We start from the raw sequence: 20,942 nt of genomic DNA, 5'->3' as shown, positions 1-20,942 counted from the left end.
GGGTCAGTATAATTCGCATTACCTACTGTGTCAGTCAGTTTTATAGACACAAAAAAAGCCATATTGACTAATTTCATTTCTAAAGTTCCTCATTGTCATGTTCAAGTGACCAGTTTGAGATGATATGAGATACATCCTGACGTATTATCCTGCTAGAAGCAGCCATCAGAAGACGGGTAAGCTGTCATCATAAAAGGATGGACATGGTTAGCAACACTCAGGTAGGCTGCGGTGTTTAAATAATGCTCACTTGGTACTAAAAAGCCCAAAGCGTGCCGAGAAAATATCCCCCACACCATTACACCAGCAGCAGCATGAAGCATTAATACAAAGCAGGATGGATCTACACTTTCATCACAGTGTTCTTGACGAATTCTGACCCTATATCTGAATATCACCTGGTCTGAGATTCATCAGACTTCATCATTCTCCAATCTCAGTTTCATCAGTTTCTTGTTCATAGCTGACAGGAGTGGCAGCCAGTGTGGTCTTCTGCTTCTGTAGCTCATCTGCTCCAAGCATTCATAGATGCTCTTCTTCATATCTTGCTTTTAATGATTGGTTATTTTAGTTATAGTTGTCTTCCTATCAGCTCAGAGCAGTCTGGCCAATCTCCTCAGACATCAAAAAGGCATTTTTGCCCAGAAAACTGCATTTTCTCCTTTTCAGACCATTCTCTGTCAACTCTAGAGCAGGTAGTGTGGGGAAATCCCAGTAAGTCAGCAGTTTCTGAAATACTCAGACCAGCCCAGCTAACTCCATCAACCACGCCATGTTCAGAGTCACGTAAATCACCCAAACACATTCTGATGTTCAGGTTCAACTTCAGCATATTTCAGTGACTACATGTAAGTGTCCCTTTGAAATTTACATCAACAACAAGTTTAACTGTTAACAGACCCAAATGTGGTTTTCTTATTGTTTCTCTGCACAGTGATCAATGAGTACAGTTCACTTTAAATCTAAGATTGATGCAGAAAAGGGAAAAGTGGGGAAATATGACGTGGTCAGAATTTAAGCCTTCAAAGTGCTTTTTATGAATTAAAAAAGGAAATATCATTTTAAGATATGTAAATGAGGTAAGTGATTCGACAATGATTTTATATCTGAATGTGTTTGGAGAGATCCTAAAATGCACAAATATGAGTACTAGCCTAATACAAATAAAAGACGTATTTTGGCATCAGAAACTACAGATTATGCTTTATACACTTAAGAATTCGGGTCTTTACCGTTCCGAAAAAAACCCCACAGTTATTATTTTAAAATTTTAAAGATTAATTATGTTAGTTCATTCACTCAATTTGAATGTGTTTGGGGCTTTTATGCACAAAAGTGTAAAACATTCACTTGAATATTATGAATTAATAAAAGCATTATCTCGGAAATTCACTGAAACTTTTAATTAAAAAAAGCTGCTACTTTTTATTTTAGTTATTTTAAGTTAGAATCTTAGTTGAATAAACGAGAAGTAGATAGAAGGGGCTTTTATTTTCTAAGCGTGTGTGGCCCCGGAGGCGGAAATGCAACACGGAAGGTTTTCAAAGGTGCACAGGGAACGAAAGGACGGGACGGTTGATACGGAAGAAGGAGTTTTGTGTTTTGAGTCCAGCTGGACCCGGTTTAACCCCTCACTGGGGCTCAAAATGCGCTGCGGAGTTTCGGACACAGCAGGCGGAGAGTTCATGTGAACAAACATGGAGCCGAGATTCGGCAGCGAAGTGGCGTCGATTGTGGAAGTGGCCATCCAGGCGACTCTGTCTGTCTTCAGGGATGTGTTGGCGAAAGAGGCGCCAAACACTGAGTGGGAAAAGGCGAGGATGGGTGAGATCCAAGAGATAGAGAAGTCTTTGGTGGTGCAGATCCACAAAGTGTTTACGGAGTTCTCCTCGGAGCTATTCGAGGAGAACGAGGCTCTGCGGGCCAAAGTGGAGCAGCTGGAGGACGTGCTCCAGAGGAAAGCCGGGCAGCTCGAGCAGGAGCTGGAGGCCAGAGTGGGGCAGCTGGGCAGAGACATGAAGCAGCTGGAGAAGGAGCTGAAGACCATCAGCGAGGGCCCGACTCACGTCCTGCTGCAAGACGGCTCAGTGATGGGTGAGAAGCAGTCACATATCAACTAATCGATCAATCATTCTGATCGAGATTGATTTCTGAAGGATCATCTTTGAGTTGGGGGGTATTTTCTCAAATTCACCCGGGAAGTTCAGATCACATCAAGGGCCAGATATATGACTATACACACGCTACGCATTCTCATTTTCTTTTTCATGTTTCGTTTTTCCAGATGGGGGCCACTAAAAATATTGGGGTGGCACACCAGAAACATAATTTCCAGTTTTATTTTGCTGTTGTCAAATATAGGGTTAAGATTATGGCAAAAAAGAAAGAAAAGAATTAATGTCTAGTTAATTTCCTGCTACAAAAGTTGATATAGCTGAAAATGTGTACATATGATTAAAGTTTTAACCCCACATGCTGTTAGTTTAGCACACGAGCTTCAAACTGGGCCTCGAGGCAGAGTCCTTTTTTAATTGGTGTGCTGATTAATTGTGCAATATGCAGTAAAATGGCAATTTACAATAAGCCAAGTGATTCGGTTTCTAAAAGTGAATCACTTGTACATCTGATCCACTCAGACACAGTTTTAGTAGCGAGGCTTTATTCTGTCTCCTTTTTGTGTTTATTTATCTCAGGATTATAATTCTGCCTGTTTATTTATGCTGTTAATGAATTTAAAACCATGTCTCTTCCCTTTGAACTCAACATGTGGTTGGAAAAAGGGAATTTTGGAGGGGACACCAGTTAATCATGTAGGTAAACATTTATTTTAAAGCTCATCTACAAGGGCAGCTGTTCCTGATGTGGAAACCTTATTGTAACCTTCTTCTAGATCGAACCTCTTTAGCAAGTCATCTCAGCTCGAGTTCAACTAAATTACAAATAAATTAGTTTTTGGGATGATGATAAACATGTTAAACATAATGTCGATTATCATATATTTCATAGAAGAAGAAGCCAAGTAGTCAAGTGAGTTCATTAAATAACAATGTGTAACTTTGTCTTTAAATGCAGGAGGTCCTGTGCTGTCAGTGTCCACCAGTCCAGACGCCCCAGAATCAGCTGCAGAAGAATCAAATCCAGACCCGCTGCCCATTTCTGCAGGAGCTGCTGAAGTCGTCCCCACCTCCACGGCTGCATCGGTGACCGTCCCCAAACCTGCGGTCGCCCCCATGGTGCTCGTGGGCAGAGTCAGCTCCGCTCCCACGGTGCTGTTGGTTGGTGCCAGCCAAATCGTAGCGCAGTCATCGGCCGTCTCAGAAACGACGGGAGCTGCAGCAATCGTGCTCAAACCAGCGGCCTCGCCGGGCTCTACACCTCAAAATGTCCCCAGTCCCGACTCCAGTACTGTCAGCGGTCTCGACTCGACACAGGAGAAGGTCAGATGTTTCTGTTTGACACATTCATGTCTCCATTTGGAAAACAGTAGATCCTAATTCTTGTCAGCTGCATTCACAGATTCAGCGTGTTAGGATGTTTTAGTTGAGATGCTTAGAAAGTCTTTTCATGCAAACTCAGATTTATTCTGTTGTGTCACAGAAGTCTTTGGAAGGAGGAGCTTCTGGGAGGACAAGACGAACGAGAAGAGCACCTGCTAATAGTGAAACAGGTACCGGTGTTGCTTTCAGATGTGACTAACATGTTGATTTGAGATTTAGGAGGGGGTTGTGTGGGTGGAAATGGATAATAACAATCTATACATTTGCGCCTTAATTTCCAGTTTCCGTTGACAACGGCAGCGAGGAGAAACAAAGCAAGTCAGCTGAAGAGCCTGGCAGACGACTGAGAAAGACGGATTCGCAGACAGCGAGGCGGTTCTTCTGTGAGCACTGCGACCTCGGTTTTCACTGGAAAGGCGAACTGAAGAAACACATGAAGGTCCACAAGAAGCCTTTTCCTTGCGATCAGTGTGGCAGGAGTTTCCTAGAGAAGGCGTCTCTGGAAAATCACGTTTTGCGCCACGAGGCAACTAAAGCCCCGCTGCCCTTCCCGTGCCCTCAGTGTAAACGATCGTACAGGAAAGAGGAGTCGCTTCAGAACCATCTCAAGCGTCACCAGCGGTCGAAGCCTCCGAAGCCATTCTCCTGCGATCAGTGCGGGAAAACGTTCAGAATCAAGCAGTCTCTGGAAAACCACCTGTTACGCCACGAGAAATGGAAGCAGCTGCTGAAGTGCCAGCTCTGCGACAAGACCTGCAAGACGTCGGTTCAGCTCAAGTGTCACATGGCCGTGCACTCGGAAGAAAGGCCCTTCAGCTGCGTGACATGCGGGAAGGAGTTCAAGAGCAAAGACACGCTTCGCTTCCACCAGATGGTTCACACAAACACCAAAAAGTATAAATGCACAATGTGTGAGGAGACCTTCAAATATGCCCACTCGCTGACTGTGCATAAGAGGAAGCACACAGGCGACAGTCCCTTCGTGTGCTCCGTGTGCAACAGGTCGTACAGGACCGGCACGGCTCTGAAAAGACACAGTGTGGTCCACACGGGAGAGAAGCCCTTCACCTGTCACATATGTGGAGCGAGGTTCAGCTTGAATAACAACCTGAAAAGGCATCTTCGTATCCACACAGGAGAGAAGCCATTCAGCTGCCAGGAGTGCGGCAAGAGCTTCTCAGACAACAACAAGCTCAAGTCCCACATGCTCATCCACGGCGCCAGAAAGCCGTTCATGTGCGATCTGTGTGGGAAGACCTTCCTCTTCAACTGCAGGCTGCAGATACACCAGAGGTACGTGCACGCCGACAGGAGCGAGCAGTCGGACGGCACGCAGAATTTCTTCCAGACTCGACGGCAGAACAAGTCGCTGGTTAAACCGTACAGCTGCAAAATATGCCTGAAAGGTTTCAGCGCCGCGTGCTCGCTCAAACTTCATGAAAAAGGCCACAGCGAGCACAAGGAGTTCAACTGCGGCATCTGTGGGAAGTCCTTCCACAACAAATACTCTTTCAGCTATCATCAGCGGAGCCACACGGGCGAGAAGCCGTTCGTTTGCGACGTGTGCGGGAAGCGGTTTTTCCACGCCGCGAGTCTGAAGCAGCACGAGCGCATTCACACGGGTGAGAAGCCGTACAAATGTGACCAGTGCGGCAAGGCCTTCAGAACGGACGGGAACTTCTACAGACACATGCGGATCCACACGGGGGAGAAGCCGTTCGAGTGCGTGTACTGTCAGAGGAAGTTCCACCAGTCCAATCAGCTCAAGTCCCACCTGCAAATCCACACAGGGCAGAAGCTCTACTCCTGCCAGCAGTGTGGCCGAGGCTTCTCTGATTCACGGCAGCTCAAGAAGCACAGCTGTGACGGGTCGTAGGTGACGTGGGGCTGCTATCACCTGATAGCAAGTAGGACTAATAAATGAAATGGAGGCATTAGTTACCCATGGCCCGGTGCCTTTTTGCTTACAATTTTGCTCAGCTGAACAAAGCTGTTTTCATACATGAAGTCCAGAGAATCAGGCGGGGCGTCATCTGTAGTTTAACTGCAGCACTGAGCAGGAAATTATTTGCCTCGCTTTTCTAGAAACTCGCAGTTTAGTGAAGCAGACCGGACGCCTGACCTCCATTCACTCGCTGTGAATTCACTGGACAATTGTCTGCTCTTCTCTCACATGCACCCCATCACACATCATGTGGACTCTATACTGCACAGACTGCATCAAGCACCTCCATCAGTTAACCTCTTCTTCAACCACCTGGTCGTTGCTTTTGGTTAGCGGTAGGGTTGAAGTTTGTAACATCTGTATGCTTGTGCAGCTTAACCCTAATCCTACTGCTAAATAACTCTGCGGTGACCTTGGTGGTTTTTAACAGCGCCCTCTCTGTAAATTCTTGGTTAAAACTGTCGAACATCAACTAGAACAGTTAACAAAATGTTAAAAAAAACAGCTGTTATGACTTCATGTCTGAAACATCTGAGTACTGTGTTAAAGAGGGATCAGCTGGGGTCGTACTTTTGTGTAGTGTGAATTTGTACCATGAGCCGATGCAGCGACTAAACCAGGCAAATCATTATGAGGCAGTGGCAGCCTTGAAAGTGCAAAGCCTCTTGAGGAAAATGTGAAATATCGAAAGTTAGAAGAAGAGCAGCTCACGTCTGAAAGCATAGTGAGACAGTGCCCCCTGGAGGTTGGTTACAATTTGCACATGGGTATAACAAAAAGTACCCAGAAGAGGTACTGATCTTGGCATGTCCTTGGTTAATAGAGTAGACATTTGAATGTTGCCGCTCTTTCTAAATGGTGCCGGCAATATTAATCATTTAAACTAACGTTATCTTTTATTCATTTAATGCCAGTTAGCTGTTGGGTCTCACACGGCACTGTATTTCAGCTCTCGATGTCTCTCTATGACTGAAAGATGGATGGCAGCCCCGCTAATCAGCACAGTGCTGTACGACTTTGTACTACAGGAACGGTTATATGTTGTGTCAGATCAAACTCTGTTTCACTGGGGCGATGCATAAGCACATTCTGCACAGGCATGGTTTCACAGGTTTCACAGCCACCTCTGGATGAATCTGGGCTTTTATTTTGAAGGTACATTTATTGACTCACCTGTCAAATCTGTTTTAAAAAAATTGCTACAAAAAGCTTTACAAGCTCGGTGTTTGCTCAAGGGTTCAAGCCAGAGTCTGTTTTCTGCTACCAGACAGCTCTGAGTTGATTCAAAATGCAAACAGTAACTGTAGATATAACTCACAAGTATGCTAAACTACATATTTGCTACAGTAATGAGTAAACACATGTGGCTGCTGGTGTACAGCTGTTGATTGGCTCTTTGGACCTCTGGCTTTGCAAAATCCTCCCACTAATTTTTGTTAAGGAACTTTTGACTTATCCTTATGCAGCAAGTCTGCAAAAAAACTGAGCAGAGTTTTACACGGTGTACGGTGTCACACATTTCAGTGGCATTTAAATAATTTGTTAATTGGTTCAAATGGCTCTTTAATACAAATACAACATTTGTAAGATTAATGTTTATATTCATCCATCAGATTAGTTGACTAGTTGTCTTCTATTCTCGAGTTTAATCAACTAGGAAATCAGTTGCAAGCTGCAGTGCATGTATGAAAACGGCTCCAGTGTGACACAGAAATAACTTAATAAAATGTACTGGGAGAGCTGGTAGGGTTACCTGTGATTGAAGAGGTATTAAAGTTTTGGTGAAATCCTGGACCAGCAACTATGTTAAAACCAACTAATGTTAACTAATCTGGGCATCAACAAATAACTTGACTAAAGGTTTATGCCAGCCTAATATAATGTAAGACAGACACTGATGTAGATAATTGTCCTTGTGTTTGCTGATATCAGCTGATACTGATCTGTGCATTCGTCCTTATGATGTGGGGAAAGTGGGTGTGAAAAACAGCTATAACACTGGCACCTCTCACCCTTTAGATGTTAGAGTTAAGGGAATGATTAAGCGTGATTTAATAGCTGTCAATACGATATCAGCTTTTTTATCAGTAGAGGTTAGCAGTATTGTTGTGGCATTTATGTTTTGTATTATTATTTTGTTTCTTTAACCTCAGCTGTTTAAAAATCTGGTGAAACATGAAAGTTACTTGTATGAAACCTAAAATTTGAGATATTAAGGTAGATTACATCTTCAAATGTTCTGAAGGTAATGTGGGAGTTTGCCAGTTGAAATTTAAGTGAAAATTTGGGCATTTTAATTGATTTTTTTTTTTTTTTTTTTTTTTTTTTTAAGAATTCTTAAAGTAGTAATTTATGTTTTGTGAATTCCCAAAAATCCCAGTGAAAGGTGTAATCATTTTTAAAATAGAAGTCGAAGTGTAAAGTGACTTTCTAATAACTTTATATTTCAGTTCTCTGAGATATGTCTATTTTTCTTGCTCGAAATTGCAATTAAATAACATTTGCAGTCAAAGCGCTTTGTATGAGTTTTATTTTGAAATTTCTACAGTTGCACTACTTCCATTTCCTGAATGAATGGGGCTAACACAGAGGCAAGTTCTCTGCGCTTGTAGCGAACAGTTTTTATCCTCAGAGGGAAAATGTCAGAAAACTTGGTGTTTTATTCAGAAACAAAGTGTATCATGGAGACTGTTATCCGGGTCGCTGTCGATGTTATTGGAAATTCCAAAGTAGAAAATGACGCAGAGGAACAGACTATGAACCGTAAGGTAAGTCAGCGGTTAGTTTATTATCAACGCACACCAGATACGCTAAAAACGCCAGAGACGCTGTGCTCGGGTGAGAGTGGACGGATGGAGTAAAATCACGAAGGGCAACGACGCCAAGCAAAACAAAGATGGCGGACGTTCGTCAAGCTGAAGCTAGCTAAAAAAAAAGCCCTCAAAGTTGTTTTTGTTTTGTTTTGTTTTGTTTTTTTAAATAAAGTGAATGTTATCGTAAGATTACAGGAGCCGGATTATAGTACTAGGTTTAAATCTTTGCGTTTACTTTGTTCAAATATTTCCAGGGCTGCGCAGTTAGCTTTAACTTCCGGCAGTTTTTAAAACAAGATTGTAGTGATTAAACAGTGATGTGCTGCGATAATTCTCGCTTTTCTTTCAAGATTTACTTATCACGCAGTCAGGGATAAGTAGTGAAGTAATTGTGATTATGGTTTTTATCATAACGCTTCATACAAGCTCTACTGATGTTGTGTTTACACTGATAACATGTGCTTTGGTTTAGTTCCTAAATAAACTTTGTTTCCTCTGTTTTAATCCTCACAGCTGGATTTTGACAGCACTCTGGAGATGTTAGCATGTGAGGCAACAAGAAAGATCAGCACCGTTTTCTCCCAGGTGTCTTTGCTGCTGCTCGCTGAAAACAGGACTCTGAAGGCCAAAGTGGGACAGCTGGAGAGTGAGCTAAAGACCGTGACTGAAAGCTTTGAAAATGCCAGAGTGTGGAGAGAGAACGTCCTGAATGGCTGCCCAGTCCTGTTTAAGCAGAGCGGGCAGGTCTTTACCCTGAAGCCACTGGGGAAGTTAAACATAAGGACAGATAAAGTAGCAGAGGGAGGCAGTGGTTCTTCACCAGCTCCTGCTGGAATTCAAAGAGTCGGTCATATATGTCCTCCTGCTTCTGCAGCTCCTCCAGGGGTGCAGGGTTTCACAGGACCACCACCTCCTGCTGCTGCTGCACGAGTGCAAAGAGTCAACCAGACATCTGATGCTGCTGTGCAGAGCGTCTCCACATCATCTCCTGCTGCTGAAGTGGATGGTGGACACGATGCTGGTAAGTTTCCATGAAAGGTCCCAGATGATGAAAATATGGGTTATTTCTTTTTTTTCAGTGGTACATCCCATATTGCTCTTCAGACTCACCCTGCATGCTGCAGGTGTCTCTCCTAGAAACACAGAGCGGTTTTCAGCCTGCAGCAAGGGTCATAAAAAATCTCCCAAATTTAAATATCCTAGCAAAGTAAGTTGGGACATTATCTCCAATCAGATAGCTTTTATTTTTTATATTTGTTTGTTATTTTGTAGCTTTGTCACTGTGTGACACAGACCAGTGGTGGATTGGAGCTTTGCCTTTAACTTGCTGAACAGGTGCGTTGATAAAGTAGTCTTATTGATGTTGATTACAGTAACAAGTGCTGCTGCTGTCCTTTCAATAAAAGGCTTCACTGTCTCATCACAGCTTTAAGTGGTCCTGAATGCTTTTCCCAGTATACACACATCTATTTTAGTCACAAATCCCTGTGAAATGCTTGCACTGTGGAGTCCTGCACCATTGCCGCAGACTTCCTGCTTTCCACTGCACCAAGAAAAGCCTTGTTATTTTATTTTGAAAACATGGTAGTGAAGCAAGAAAGAAATTGCCTGCTAATAGACAGTTTGTTTCACAGTTGACATTCTGAAAGCTGATCGGTGGATACATTTGTTGATGAGATACATTGAGCCGCCTGTTGTGTCAAATCCTGGTTCAAGGTGTAAATACGAGCCCTGAAAATCTTACAACTCTCGTCAGCTGCCAGCTAGACGGGCTTCCTGCACAAATTCAGTTTGAAAGGAAAACAAATTTTCAACCTGCAGCTGATTTCAGCCATGGTTAATCTGTCTTTGTTTTCATTCTGTATAGATTCTTCAGGTTCAGAAGGTGGAGAGGCGATGGAGGAGCTGATGGAAGCAGTTTCTTTACCAGGCAATGGACCGGGTGAGAACTTAAATGGTTAATATAGAAATTATTTTCAGTAAAACAAACGAACAAAGACTCCGATAATGTGTGATTTCAGATTTTAAATTAGAAAATAACCAGAAACATGACAAATTGGTCGTGGGTGAGTGTTCACACTAAGAGCAGTTCAGATCAGATCTTCAGACATCCCCTGTGCTGAGTATAAAAAGGTCCAGCGTACCCTGCATGGGACCTGTTTACTGTGGTCCTACCCACGAGCCTTTGTGGGGTAGAGGGGTCTGGTTTTAGCCCATGGGGCCGACAGGAAGGGTTGTAGGGTCTGGTGATTTGTGGATTGGGTGGAGGTGGAGGTTATGGCTCTCTGATCCCTGGCTTCCAAAATCACCTTGTGGCACCTGGAACATCAACTCCTGAGCAAAGGAGCATGTGCATGATGTCAGGAGATACTGACAGGATATCGTTGGGCTTATCTACCACCCAGATAGGTGGTAGAAGATGGTTAGATGGCTGGATGGATGACTTGTAATGCTGTGGGGCTGGGCATCCTAACCTTAGACAGCATTAAATTAGCCTTTGGGTCTTAAAAGTAAAGCCAGTGTGCAAGCTGCTAAAACTTAGTCTTAATGGGAAAACTTGGGTTTCCCGCTCTGTGACATCTGTAAAGACTTTAGTGAAGTCCTCGTTTATGAGCTTCAGGTGGTCAGAAAATGAAGGTAACTTTGTAAATTATTCTCATTATTAAAGTCAGACGGGAGGCCTAAGGAGCTTGGAAAGAAAAGCGTCTCCACCATTTGACCCTAGAACTGAAGAAGCTTCTCGGATGAGAGGTGAAACGTCTTCAAGCAACTTAAAGAAGTCCAGACGCTTTTCTTTCCAAGCTCCTTAGACTACGATGACCTGGATGACTGAGAACCTTCACAGACATATTGCCGTCAGACAGGAGGATTATACAGAGTCTGCTCATTAGCTAACAAATCAATCACGAATGTTTGGCCGTGATGATTTCACAGTAAGAAGTGATGATAAATGAGCTTCTTCTCCTGCATCATATGTGTGAACTTCGATCTTTCCTTTTGTTTAGACGCCACAGCAGATTGTACCTGCGCGGACTCAGCGGAGCCCGAATACACCGAGAGCCAAAAGCGTCTGGAAGCAGAGGTTTTGAAGAAAGGCAGAGTGTTTGTGTGTGACATCTGTAACAAGACTTTTAACCGACTCTTCCACCTGATGAAGCACATGAACATCCACAAAGAGCAGCGGCCTTTTACCTGCGACCAGTGCCCGAGAAAGTTCAGGAACGCAGCGACTTTTGAGTACCACCTGCTGCGACACGAAGAGAAGAAGTATGCCAGCTACGAGTGCGAGCTCTGCCAGAAGAAGTTCAAAACAAAAATGGGGCTGAAGACGCATCAGGTGGTGCACACGGATGAAAGGCCGTTCGCCTGCTCCACCTGCGGGAAGGGCTTCAAGACCAAATACAGCCTAAAGTCCCACCAGCTCGTGCACACGGCTGAGAAGCCGCACAAATGCTCCGAGTGTGGAGAGAGCTTCAAATACGCCTTCACCCTTCAGTGTCACAGAAGCATCCACACTGGAGAGCACCCGTACAAATGCACGGTGTGCGGCAAGGTTTTTATAAAGAGACGATCGCTCAGGACGCACCAGGCGGTCCACAGAGGGAAGATGTTTACCTGTGAGACGTGCGGTGCTGGCTTCACCCTGCCTCAGAACCTGAAGAGACACATGCACATCCACACGGGCGAGAGGCCGTTCAAATGTAAGGTGTGCGGGAAGGGTTTCATTCAGGCCAACAAGCTGAAAGCACACATGCTCCTTCACGGCGCTTCAAAGCCGTACATGTGCGACCTGTGTGGGAAGACGTTTCTGTACAACTGCCACCTGAGGAGACACCAGAGCGTAACTCATGACGAGAAGCACGGGCAGGTCATGAGGAGACGGGAGCGGGAGCAGGGCAGGCGCAGAGTAATCTACCGGCAGGACAGGACGATAGTGGACGTGACGCCGTTCAGCTGCGGCACCTGTCACAAGGGCTTCGACACTGCGTGTTCCCTGAAGAAACACGAGCTCATTCACACGGGTCACATGCAGTACCGCTGCGACCCGTGCGGGAAGTCTTTCTTCTACAAAGCCACCTATGACTACCACCAGCGGGTCCACTCGGGAGAGAAGCCCTTCGGGTGTGACGTGTGCGGGAAGAGGTTCATCATCCGTCAGGCGCTCAAGATCCATAAGCTGCAGCACTCTGGAGAAAAGCCGCGCAAATGCGAGCAATGCGGCAAGGCCTTCCGCATGTACACGAACTACCAGAGACATCAGCTGATCCACACCGGAGAGAAGCCGTATGAGTGCGAGGTCTGCGGCGTGAGGTTCAGGCAGCTCGGGCACGTCAAGTTTCACATGCAGACCCACACGGGGGAAAGACCGTACTCCTGCAGCAGCTGTGGACTTGGATTCTCAGACTCAAGGCTCCTGAAGAAACACAACTGCAGCGAGAAATTCCAGAAAATTTTGGGGGACGCACTCACAGCGTCCTGATGGCGTCGACTCGAGCAAACCAGTCATTGTCCACAGAGCCAGATGAGTGATGCATTCTGGGAGCGTTGCTCAAGGCTGGGCCATTATTCAGATTTGTATTTTCTTCCATTTTGCCTTCCAGTGATTGTGATATAGTTGGCAGTCTTTTAGTGATCTCTCAGCACGATTTAAAATATGAAAATTTTGTATTTATACATTATATATTTATATTTTCACCTGGTTTAAAGTCTGTTTTCCTACAGTATTGAATAAAATGGTCAAGACAACAAAAATCTCTCAATTGACTTTTTTTTTAAATTTTGAAATTAAAAACAGTGTGATCAGAAGCACATACCACCGCCTCTTACCCGTGTTTGCTTAATATAGCTTGATAACATGGAATTATATAAATGTTTACAACTCTGTTAACTTCAGACTGTGAATACTCTGACTGTTAAAGGGTAATTTTAACGTTTTAACGTCTCTGCTGATCGTGGAATTGTAAGTGTTGTAGTTACTCACTTTGACCACTGGAGGGAGGTTCAACGTAAACTCGATGCTATACCGTTTCCGTTAGGGCTTTTCGCAATAGAATCAAACATGGTATACGGTATATTGAACAAATAGGATGGATACATTTTTGTTACTTTTTTTTTTTATCCAAATAACACAATTCAAACAAACAAAATTAGTGTGGCACGTTTCTTGCAAGTTAATGCAGTTAAAGCTGACAATATAAGATAAATGATATACAGTCATTAGCATTTAAACTGAAAAGACAAATTAGAAACGTGTGATTTTATTCTGAAAAGTATGAACTAGGAAACAGTACTTGGCTTCGTGTTGTGAATGATCGGCATGAGTTTTTTTTCACCATAACAACAACAGTGCGGCAGCGCAGAAGTTTTATGACGCATTTGTAGATGCGAAATAAACATCACAATCAAGTCAGCATGGCGGACCTGGAGCCGCAGGTTTGCGCCATTTTGGAGATAATGGTGAACGCGGCGGTGTCAGAGATGAACAAAGTTATCGGCGCCTCGGATCCTCCGCGTCCACAAGAGACATCGTGTGTGGCCGAAGACACGCACGGGTCCCCGGAGGATAAGGTACAGGATAAGGTACAAGGTGGTTTACGGTCGTCAGGTATCCGGGCCGGTTCTGGTCCCCGCATTGGTCACGGTTTCTCCCGAGCCGACGCTTCCTCCAACTGTCGTCCAGACAACCGGCCGAGCATAGAAATAGAAGAGCTAGCAGTTAGCTCCGGTTAGCTGCGAAATGGCAGCAGGGTGCCGCGCTGTCCTGCTGTATGGAGCATGTGTTTAGGCTAAACTTCGCGTAAATATGAGGGGCTGGTGCACGAAGTCTGGGAGAATCCACCTCTGGGCGCCATTTTGGGTTGGGCAGCAGGCCCGGGCTTATCTATCTAGTGTATGTCTAGAAGCGCCTCAGCTACAGGTTTCCACAGAGCGCAGGATCGATCTATCAGCTGATATCTGATCAATAACACACTCTTCTGTGATCATAATGACTGCCACATAGTGTTACCCTGTTGTGCGGTTTTGGGGTTTTCCTTGTATACTTGTGATCCCGGGATCTGATTGGCTGATCAATATATCACATCAGTGTTAGACCTGCTTTTTCAGGTCAGGACAGGAAAAGTTTTACCATCTTGCAGCGTGACAAAGTGCAATGTCCTCTTCACTTCATTACATTACTGAACAACGCTGTCTCAGATTTTCTGATTATCTTTCAACTTGGAATATTTAATATACCTTCCAGAATGAGTTTAAATCAGGTTCATTATTTGACAGTGGCCTGTGTTCTTCCCATCAGGTGATCCAGTTGAGCGTCTTCATGTCGTCTCTGGCTCAAGAAGCTGTGGAGAAGATCTGCCAGCTCTTCCATGAATGTTCCTCTGCGCTGCGGCTAGAAGTACACGACCTTTGTGCTTTATTAATTCATCCACCCACTAACAGTCCAGCAAGAAATCCTAAAGTAGTCCTTGTTTTGTAGGTGACGCAGGGTGTGGCAGAGATCGAGGACCTGAAGAGGAGACTGGAGGTCGCGGAGACGGCGTTGAAGCTGGCGCTCGAGGGCAGCGGACGTCAGAAGGACGTGGAGGAGCTGACGGAGGGAGGCAGCGGGCAAAAGGAGGGGAGGGTGGACGTTGAGGTTGTTCAGCTTGAGCAACGCTCAGGGAGGAAGAGTCGCAGAAGTGAGGAGTTCTTCCTTTTAAACACATTAGTTAGCTTTTGTATTCCACAAGTTTTTAGAGAAAAATATTTTAAATCAAACTGCATCAAGTCAAAATCAGCTGTGGTGTTGTTTTAAAACTCAAATTTCATGACTGAAAGGAAAATATTTTTAACCTTTTCCCCCTGATGTCATTTCTCTTGCCGTCTCCACTCTGTCCCTGTTGTATTTCACGAAGCAGAGGTGACCACAAACCGGTTCTGATGTTTGTCTTTTGTTCTGTGTAGGTGTGGTTAGCAGGGACGCCGGAGTGAAGAGATCGCCCATAATTCATCTGTGGAAAGGCAGAACATATGATGTAAAGTCTTGCGTTGTCCCGCCTCTTCTTCCCATTTCTGTTTCTCATCTTCGCATCACTTGAACATGTTTATTCACTGTTTCCAAATTGCATAGATTAGTCAGAAAATCTGACCAACTTAAAAATAAAGCAGAGCTGAACATCCTGTGTGGAGGGATCCTGCCAACCTAAATTTGTCCTCATCCTTTCTTCTGGTCAGGACAGCATCCAGCCTGTTATAATAAAAGAAGAAGGGTTTGAGTGCTCAGCCGACCGGACGTCGTCTGACTCTGGTCAGTACAGAGATGAGTTTTGGCAGGATGAGGACGACCCTGACTACCAGGTTGGCTTCATTAATATGTTTTTATATTAACTTGTTTCTTTTTTCACCTTGCAGCTATATTATTTCATTGCATGTGCTTTTAAAAATAACTTTTATATATGCTTTTAGATACAAGTTTTTATTTTGTTGTACTGTATTAAGAGATAAGTCCAATTTAATGTCAGCTGATGAACATTTTAGACAGAGTTGGGTTTTTTGGCATATTTCTTCACTTATACTAACACCCTTTTATTTAAATAAGAATTTATGATACCCAGAAACCTTTCAAGCACTGGAAACAATTAGTTTATTCACTGCAATATTCATCGCCCATAAAATTAAATGAGCTAAGGTAACATTTGATGAGCTAAACCTGACAATCAACAACGTTTAAACGAATAAACATTTAATCATCCCTTTTCTTCTCTGGCAGGCGGAACCAGACGATCCAGATGATGCTGACCCAGGATACACCACCAGATCCAAGCGTGTTGCAAAGGGAAAGTCCCACCAAGCTCAAGCAAAGAAGGAGAGTCAGAAGGAGCAGCCTCTGAGCTGCAAACACTGCCGGAAAACCTTCACCAAGCTGCTGCAGCTCAAAGCCCACCAGGCCGTCCACGGGGCGAGCGCGGAAAAGCCCTTCCAGTGTTCTCAGTGTGGCCGAGGCTTTGCGTTCCAGCGAAGCCTCAGTGCTCACATGTTACTGCACACAGGTGAGCTCCAGCTTTATCCTTCATACTAAAGCAGGCACAGTCTGTACGATGTACCCGTGCACACCGTGAAGGCAGCTTTGTTGATGAACTTGGAGCAGGAAGAATCCACAAGCTGACTGACGTCCATCACTAACACACTCTTATTTCTTGGTGAAATTATGTATTGGTAAAGTTAAGTTAAACTAATATTGGCTAGTTTACAAAATCAAGAAAATCTTAGGGAGACAACAAGACAGCCGACATTTAACTGGAGTTGCTAGGCTAGACAGCTAATTTAAATCAGTCTGTTGATTTTTGTGGACTCCCAGAAATGTTTGGTCATGCCTCATGTAAAGCACGTGACTGTTTTTGGAAAATTGTTTCTTTACACTGATGAGAATAATGAGACTTATTCGGTTAATCTGCTTAAATTACATCAGAATTTACTCATCGTTGTTTGTTGGTGAGCGTGTTTTTGCTTTTCTGCATACAGGTGAGAGGCCACACACCTGTGATGTTTGTGGGAAAGGTTTCACCCTGAAGCAGCTCCTGAGAAACCATCAGCGTCTCCACGCTGACGTGCGGCCATATCGCTGCGAGCAGTGCGGTAAGAGCTTTTACCGGGCGCACGGCCTGAAGATGCACCAGATGGTCCACACTGGGGAGCGTGCCTATAACTGCCAGTACTGCAACAAACGTTTCACAATACAAGGAAACCTGCAGCGCCACCTGCGCATACACACGGGCGAAAAGCCGTTCAGGTGCGAGACTTGCGGCAAAAGCTTCAACCAGGCCGACACTCTGAAAGGCCACCAGCGGATTCACACCGGCGAGCGCCCCTTCAGCTGCGACACCTGCGGCAAGCGCTTCATCCAGAAGAGCGCGCTGAAGATGCACCAGAAGACCTCTCACGTGGACGAGAAGTCGCTCGCCTGCGTCGCGTGCGGCACCACGGTGGCCTGCGTCGACTCGCTGCGCAAACACCTCCAGACGCACGCGGCAACTATTCCGTGCACCTGCGTGCTCTGCGGCCAGCGGCTCAGCTCCATCACCGAACTGCGCTCGCACCAGCAGCATCACACGGTGGACCGGCCTCACAGCTGCGGGCTCTGCGGCAAGAGTTTCAAGTCGTCCAGTTACCTGAAGATTCACCTGAAAACGCACAGCGGGGAGAAGCCGTTCTCCTGCGACATCTGCGGTCGCATGTTTACACAGCAAAGCAGCCTTAAGTCCCATCAGGTGGGTTTTTGCTGCTTGTTGCACAAGGTGAAACTCATTCATGCAAATAAGTCCTCAACATTAGGACGGACACCTTAGCAATCTGTCAGCGTGTCTGAAACCCAGACTCCAGCCCTTTAAGCTGCAAAGAGTGTTCAGATAGAGAGTAGTGCTTGATGATTTTGGCTTCCAGCTGTTATAAAAACTCTGTGATCAGGATATAGTGATTACTTTTTTGCATTAATTTTTGCAAAAAAAATCTGCTCTCCAAGCAGAGCTATCATTAACAGCTGCTTTTAAACATCTCTGATATGGTCTGATTTCGGCACAGCAGATCCAAGGCACTAGTTAACTAACGGCTTTCCATGACTCGTCGTAGCTAACGTGCCAGTCTCCTGAGGTGCAGGTTTGCTGCTTCCGTTATTGTGTGGTATCTCAGGCTGGCAGGGACCAGTGGTTGCCCCTTGCGAGATGGGTTCTGTGGATGAAAACAACCACTCTTCTGGGTCTAAGTCCCCACCAGACAACTTCACCCGCGCCAACCTTATTTTTCCCTTCTCCCTTTGCTTTTCAGAGTTCATTAAATGTGCATTTGCTGTTAAATAATTGAGATTGCAGTAGTTATAAGTATAATTGGGATTATGGTTTGTCCCATACTTGAGCCGAGGGTGAACTGCAGCTGCATCAGAATAATGAAGCTCATTATTCATTAGTTATGATGGAGATAAAAAATAACTCTTTGCTTTGTGGTCCAGTAATCAAGGTGTGGTTAGAGGCCCAGATTGAAATGCTACACCCTGAGTAACCCCGTAAAGTGACAGATGATTGTTAGAATTAAGCAATACCAACCTGGTCTGAGATTAACTTCATGTGTATGTTTATGAGTACACTTTGTGTAGATGTGTTGCAGTTCCACCTTCTGCAGCAGCTGTAGCTGAACACGTCTGCTGCAGTGGAAAGAACCTTGTGGGTAATTTAGTAAAGATTTAAACATGTTGTTTCAATGTTCTCTGCCAAAGGTGGTCCACACAGGAGAGAAACCTTTCAGCTGCGACACCTGCGGGAAATGCTTTAGCAACACCGGCAACTTGAACCGACACCAGCGCATCCACACGGGGGAGAAGCCGTTCAGCTGTGACACGTGTGGGCGGAGCTTCAACCAGGGCAACAGCCTGAAGGCGCACCAGCAGATTCACACCGGGGAGAAGCAGTTCATGTGCGACAAGTGCGGCAAGAGTTTCTCCTACCTGAGGAACCTGAAAGACCACAAGTGCTTCTATGTCTGAAGCTAATCTGTGAGGCGATGTCAGCTCCTGTAAGCTGCAGTCAGGTTAGCTGGGACCGAGTTAACACTGAAAGCGATTTTGGTGATTGTAAAGCTGGCTTTCCCAGATTTCTTCTGTCACTGCCAAGAAAGTGATGCAGGTAGATACGGCGTGGAATTTGTAATGGTGGAAAAACAATGTGAAGAGTGTTACAGCATCTGTCTGTGAGAATAGCTGACAAATTGCATTTCCAACGTTAAAACTGAACGGACAGAGAGAGTTTTAGCTCCTGATGTGAGTGCATTTATCACTGAACTAAGAAAAGCCTGGGTCAAAATGATCTTCAGCTTCTTGCCTTTTGTCAGCGTGATGTAACTGAAAAGCCAAAAGCAGATTTTTACCACCACAGTTGGTATTAACGAGCCACAGAAACAGCTGATCCTTATTAAAGACGAGGCATTTTGCAGCATTTTGCAGCATTTTGCCCTTTGGTAATGATTTCTTGTTATCGTGACTCACTCGCAGATGGACGGGCCAGATGCTTCAGCTCAGTGTAACATTTAAAGCTCTTTGCCAGGGAGACTGAAGTTTGGCTTTTCTTACCTAGCGAACACATTTTGTATTGAAACGTGAGTGAATTTGTACCAACTCACCGATAGTGCTCGCGATGAGGATGGGCTGTGTTTACATTGCATCACGTGCAGCACCACCACAGCTCCTTTTCACACGTGTGAAAGCAAGCAAGTTTCACTATGCATGAGCAACACGTGCTCGTGCTTTCAGAGGTAGCATGAACGGTTTTACTTTCCACAGTTACAGTTCTGTCGAAATAGGATCGCAAGTCATTGATATTTGGCGCTGTGGCTCTGTTTGAGGTCTTCCCGTCCTTCCGCACATATACATGGAAAGCCTAAAGGCATTCAGTTTGACTCTGTGGCCTGTTAGAAAAAATTCTGTGCTCGGTATAGCGGTAATCTGTGGGCAGCTGTTACATTATATTCCTCATCTGGGCTGTATAATGTGTAAAAATGGGACGTCTGATCTCGTTGTGCGGCTGATATTTATAACGGTGCAACTCAAAGAGTGCTTTTCTGTCTTTTTCTCTTTTAACATCATCTCACATGATGACCGTTACTACGTAAATGCCTTGTATGCATACAAAGAACCGGTGTGCTGAGAACATAACAGACTGAAAGTATTATTTTGTGAAAATACTTTATTTGTAACTTCTCTTGTGGAGATGATATTCACTCAACCTTGTAACTGAGTTCAATTCATAAAACAGTGAAATGTAAACATGCTTCCTTTTTGTCTTTCTTAATGATTAAAGAGCTTGAAATATGTTTGTTTTTGATCAGAAAAAACAGTTTTACAGGAACACATGCGTCGCCTTCACATCCTTACTGAAAGAGGTATTCAATTTAAAGTTTCTGTTGCCTTTGAACAAGAATACTTTCAAGTCAAGTGCGGAAATGCAAAGAAAATAATTATATATAATAATTTTCAGAAGAAATGTTTCTTAAACCAAAACAGATCTGAGATCAATTCAAAACTGTTTCTCTTAGTCTTAAGTCATATTAATTAATAATCCCCCACTGATCCAGTTTAACTGTTCATGAATAGATTTGTGTGTAGCTGATGTGGTATCCCACAAATAATTACAATATTTAGTAATTTAAGCCGATGTTCACGTTGCTCTGCTGGGCCTTACTATAACTGTGCTGTCATCTAATCTGTTCATGAATAGATTTAATTTTATTTTTTACTGTCTATCCTGGCAGGACGTCACAGAGCAATGAGACTTAGAAGAAAGCTGCAAACTGCACCATCCTCAAGATGTTTGGCTTTGTTGTTGTTATGTTCACCTCTTTGCCAAGAGGTGGCGCTACAAACTAATATTATAGTCCAGATAAATCTATGGAGCTCCTTGGATGGCACTCATTTCTCCTCAGTGTTGCAGAGTAGGTCCAAAGTTCCTTTTCAGTTCTCTTTCGCCTTTTTGAGGGGAACTTTATTTTCAGTTATTTTCCTAAATGAGTGAAGAGGTGTCTTTCTGTTTAATTCTTCCTTACGTTTCCAGCATTTCATCTCTAGCTTTTAGGTTTAATTGCAAACAAAGACTACACAACACATTTGAACTGTTTAACCCTCTGGGAAAGCAGAAAGCGGGCTTCATTAGCTACATCATCAGGGTTTCT

The 20,942-nt window shown here is 44.4% G+C and overlaps 3 protein-coding genes across 5 annotated transcripts; all 3 read left to right on the top strand.

The window, feature by feature from the left end:
* The first annotated feature begins 1,460 nt into the window (after positions 1-1,460).
* On the top strand, positions 1,461-7,726 carry LOC113036125 (zinc finger protein 708-like). Its single transcript, XM_026192214.1, has 4 exons — positions 1,461-2,094; positions 3,073-3,437; positions 3,598-3,667; positions 3,779-7,726. Exons 1-4 carry the CDS (start codon positions 1,698-1,700, stop codon positions 5,371-5,373), a joined length of 2,427 nt encoding a protein of 808 aa, XP_026047999.1. The 5' UTR covers positions 1,461-1,697; the 3' UTR covers positions 5,374-7,726.
* Positions 7,727-7,983: 257 nt separating this feature from the next.
* Positions 7,984-13,012, top strand: LOC113036126 (zinc finger protein 708-like). Of its 2 annotated transcripts, none has more exons than XM_026192217.1 (4): positions 7,984-8,210; positions 8,769-9,276; positions 10,123-10,197; positions 11,261-13,012. In XM_026192217.1, exons 1-4 carry the CDS (start codon positions 8,082-8,084, stop codon positions 12,733-12,735), a joined length of 2,187 nt encoding a protein of 728 aa, XP_026048002.1. In that variant the 5' UTR covers positions 7,984-8,081; the 3' UTR covers positions 12,736-13,012. The 2 variants fall into 2 exon arrangements, with proteins under 2 accessions (XP_026048002.1, XP_026048003.1); XM_026192218.1 differs by lacking the exon at positions 7,984-8,210 and adding an exon at positions 8,312-8,640.
* A 476-nt stretch (positions 13,013-13,488) lies between these two features.
* Positions 13,489-20,040, top strand: LOC113036127 (gastrula zinc finger protein XlCGF26.1-like). 2 transcript variants are annotated; one of them, XM_026192219.1, is made up of 8 exons: positions 13,489-13,835; positions 14,551-14,649; positions 14,731-14,932; positions 15,198-15,268; positions 15,468-15,590; positions 16,003-16,282; positions 16,755-17,500; positions 18,499-20,040. In XM_026192219.1, exons 1-8 carry the CDS (start codon positions 13,638-13,640, stop codon positions 18,763-18,765), a joined length of 1,986 nt encoding a protein of 661 aa, XP_026048004.1. In that variant the 5' UTR covers positions 13,489-13,637; the 3' UTR covers positions 18,766-20,040. The 2 variants fall into 2 exon arrangements, with proteins under 2 accessions (XP_026048004.1, XP_026048005.1); XM_026192220.1 differs by lacking the exon at positions 13,489-13,835 and adding an exon at positions 13,842-14,360.
* Positions 20,041-20,942: the final 902 nt, after the last annotated feature.

Source organism: Astatotilapia calliptera, chromosome 14 (genome assembly GCF_900246225.1).
Source record: "Astatotilapia calliptera chromosome 14, fAstCal1.2, whole genome shotgun sequence".
In the NCBI taxonomy this organism is placed as follows: Eukaryota; Metazoa; Chordata; class Actinopteri; order Cichliformes; family Cichlidae; genus Astatotilapia; species Astatotilapia calliptera.
Note: the sequence above shows the minus strand (reverse complement) of the source record. Positions and strands in the feature narration are given on the sequence as shown.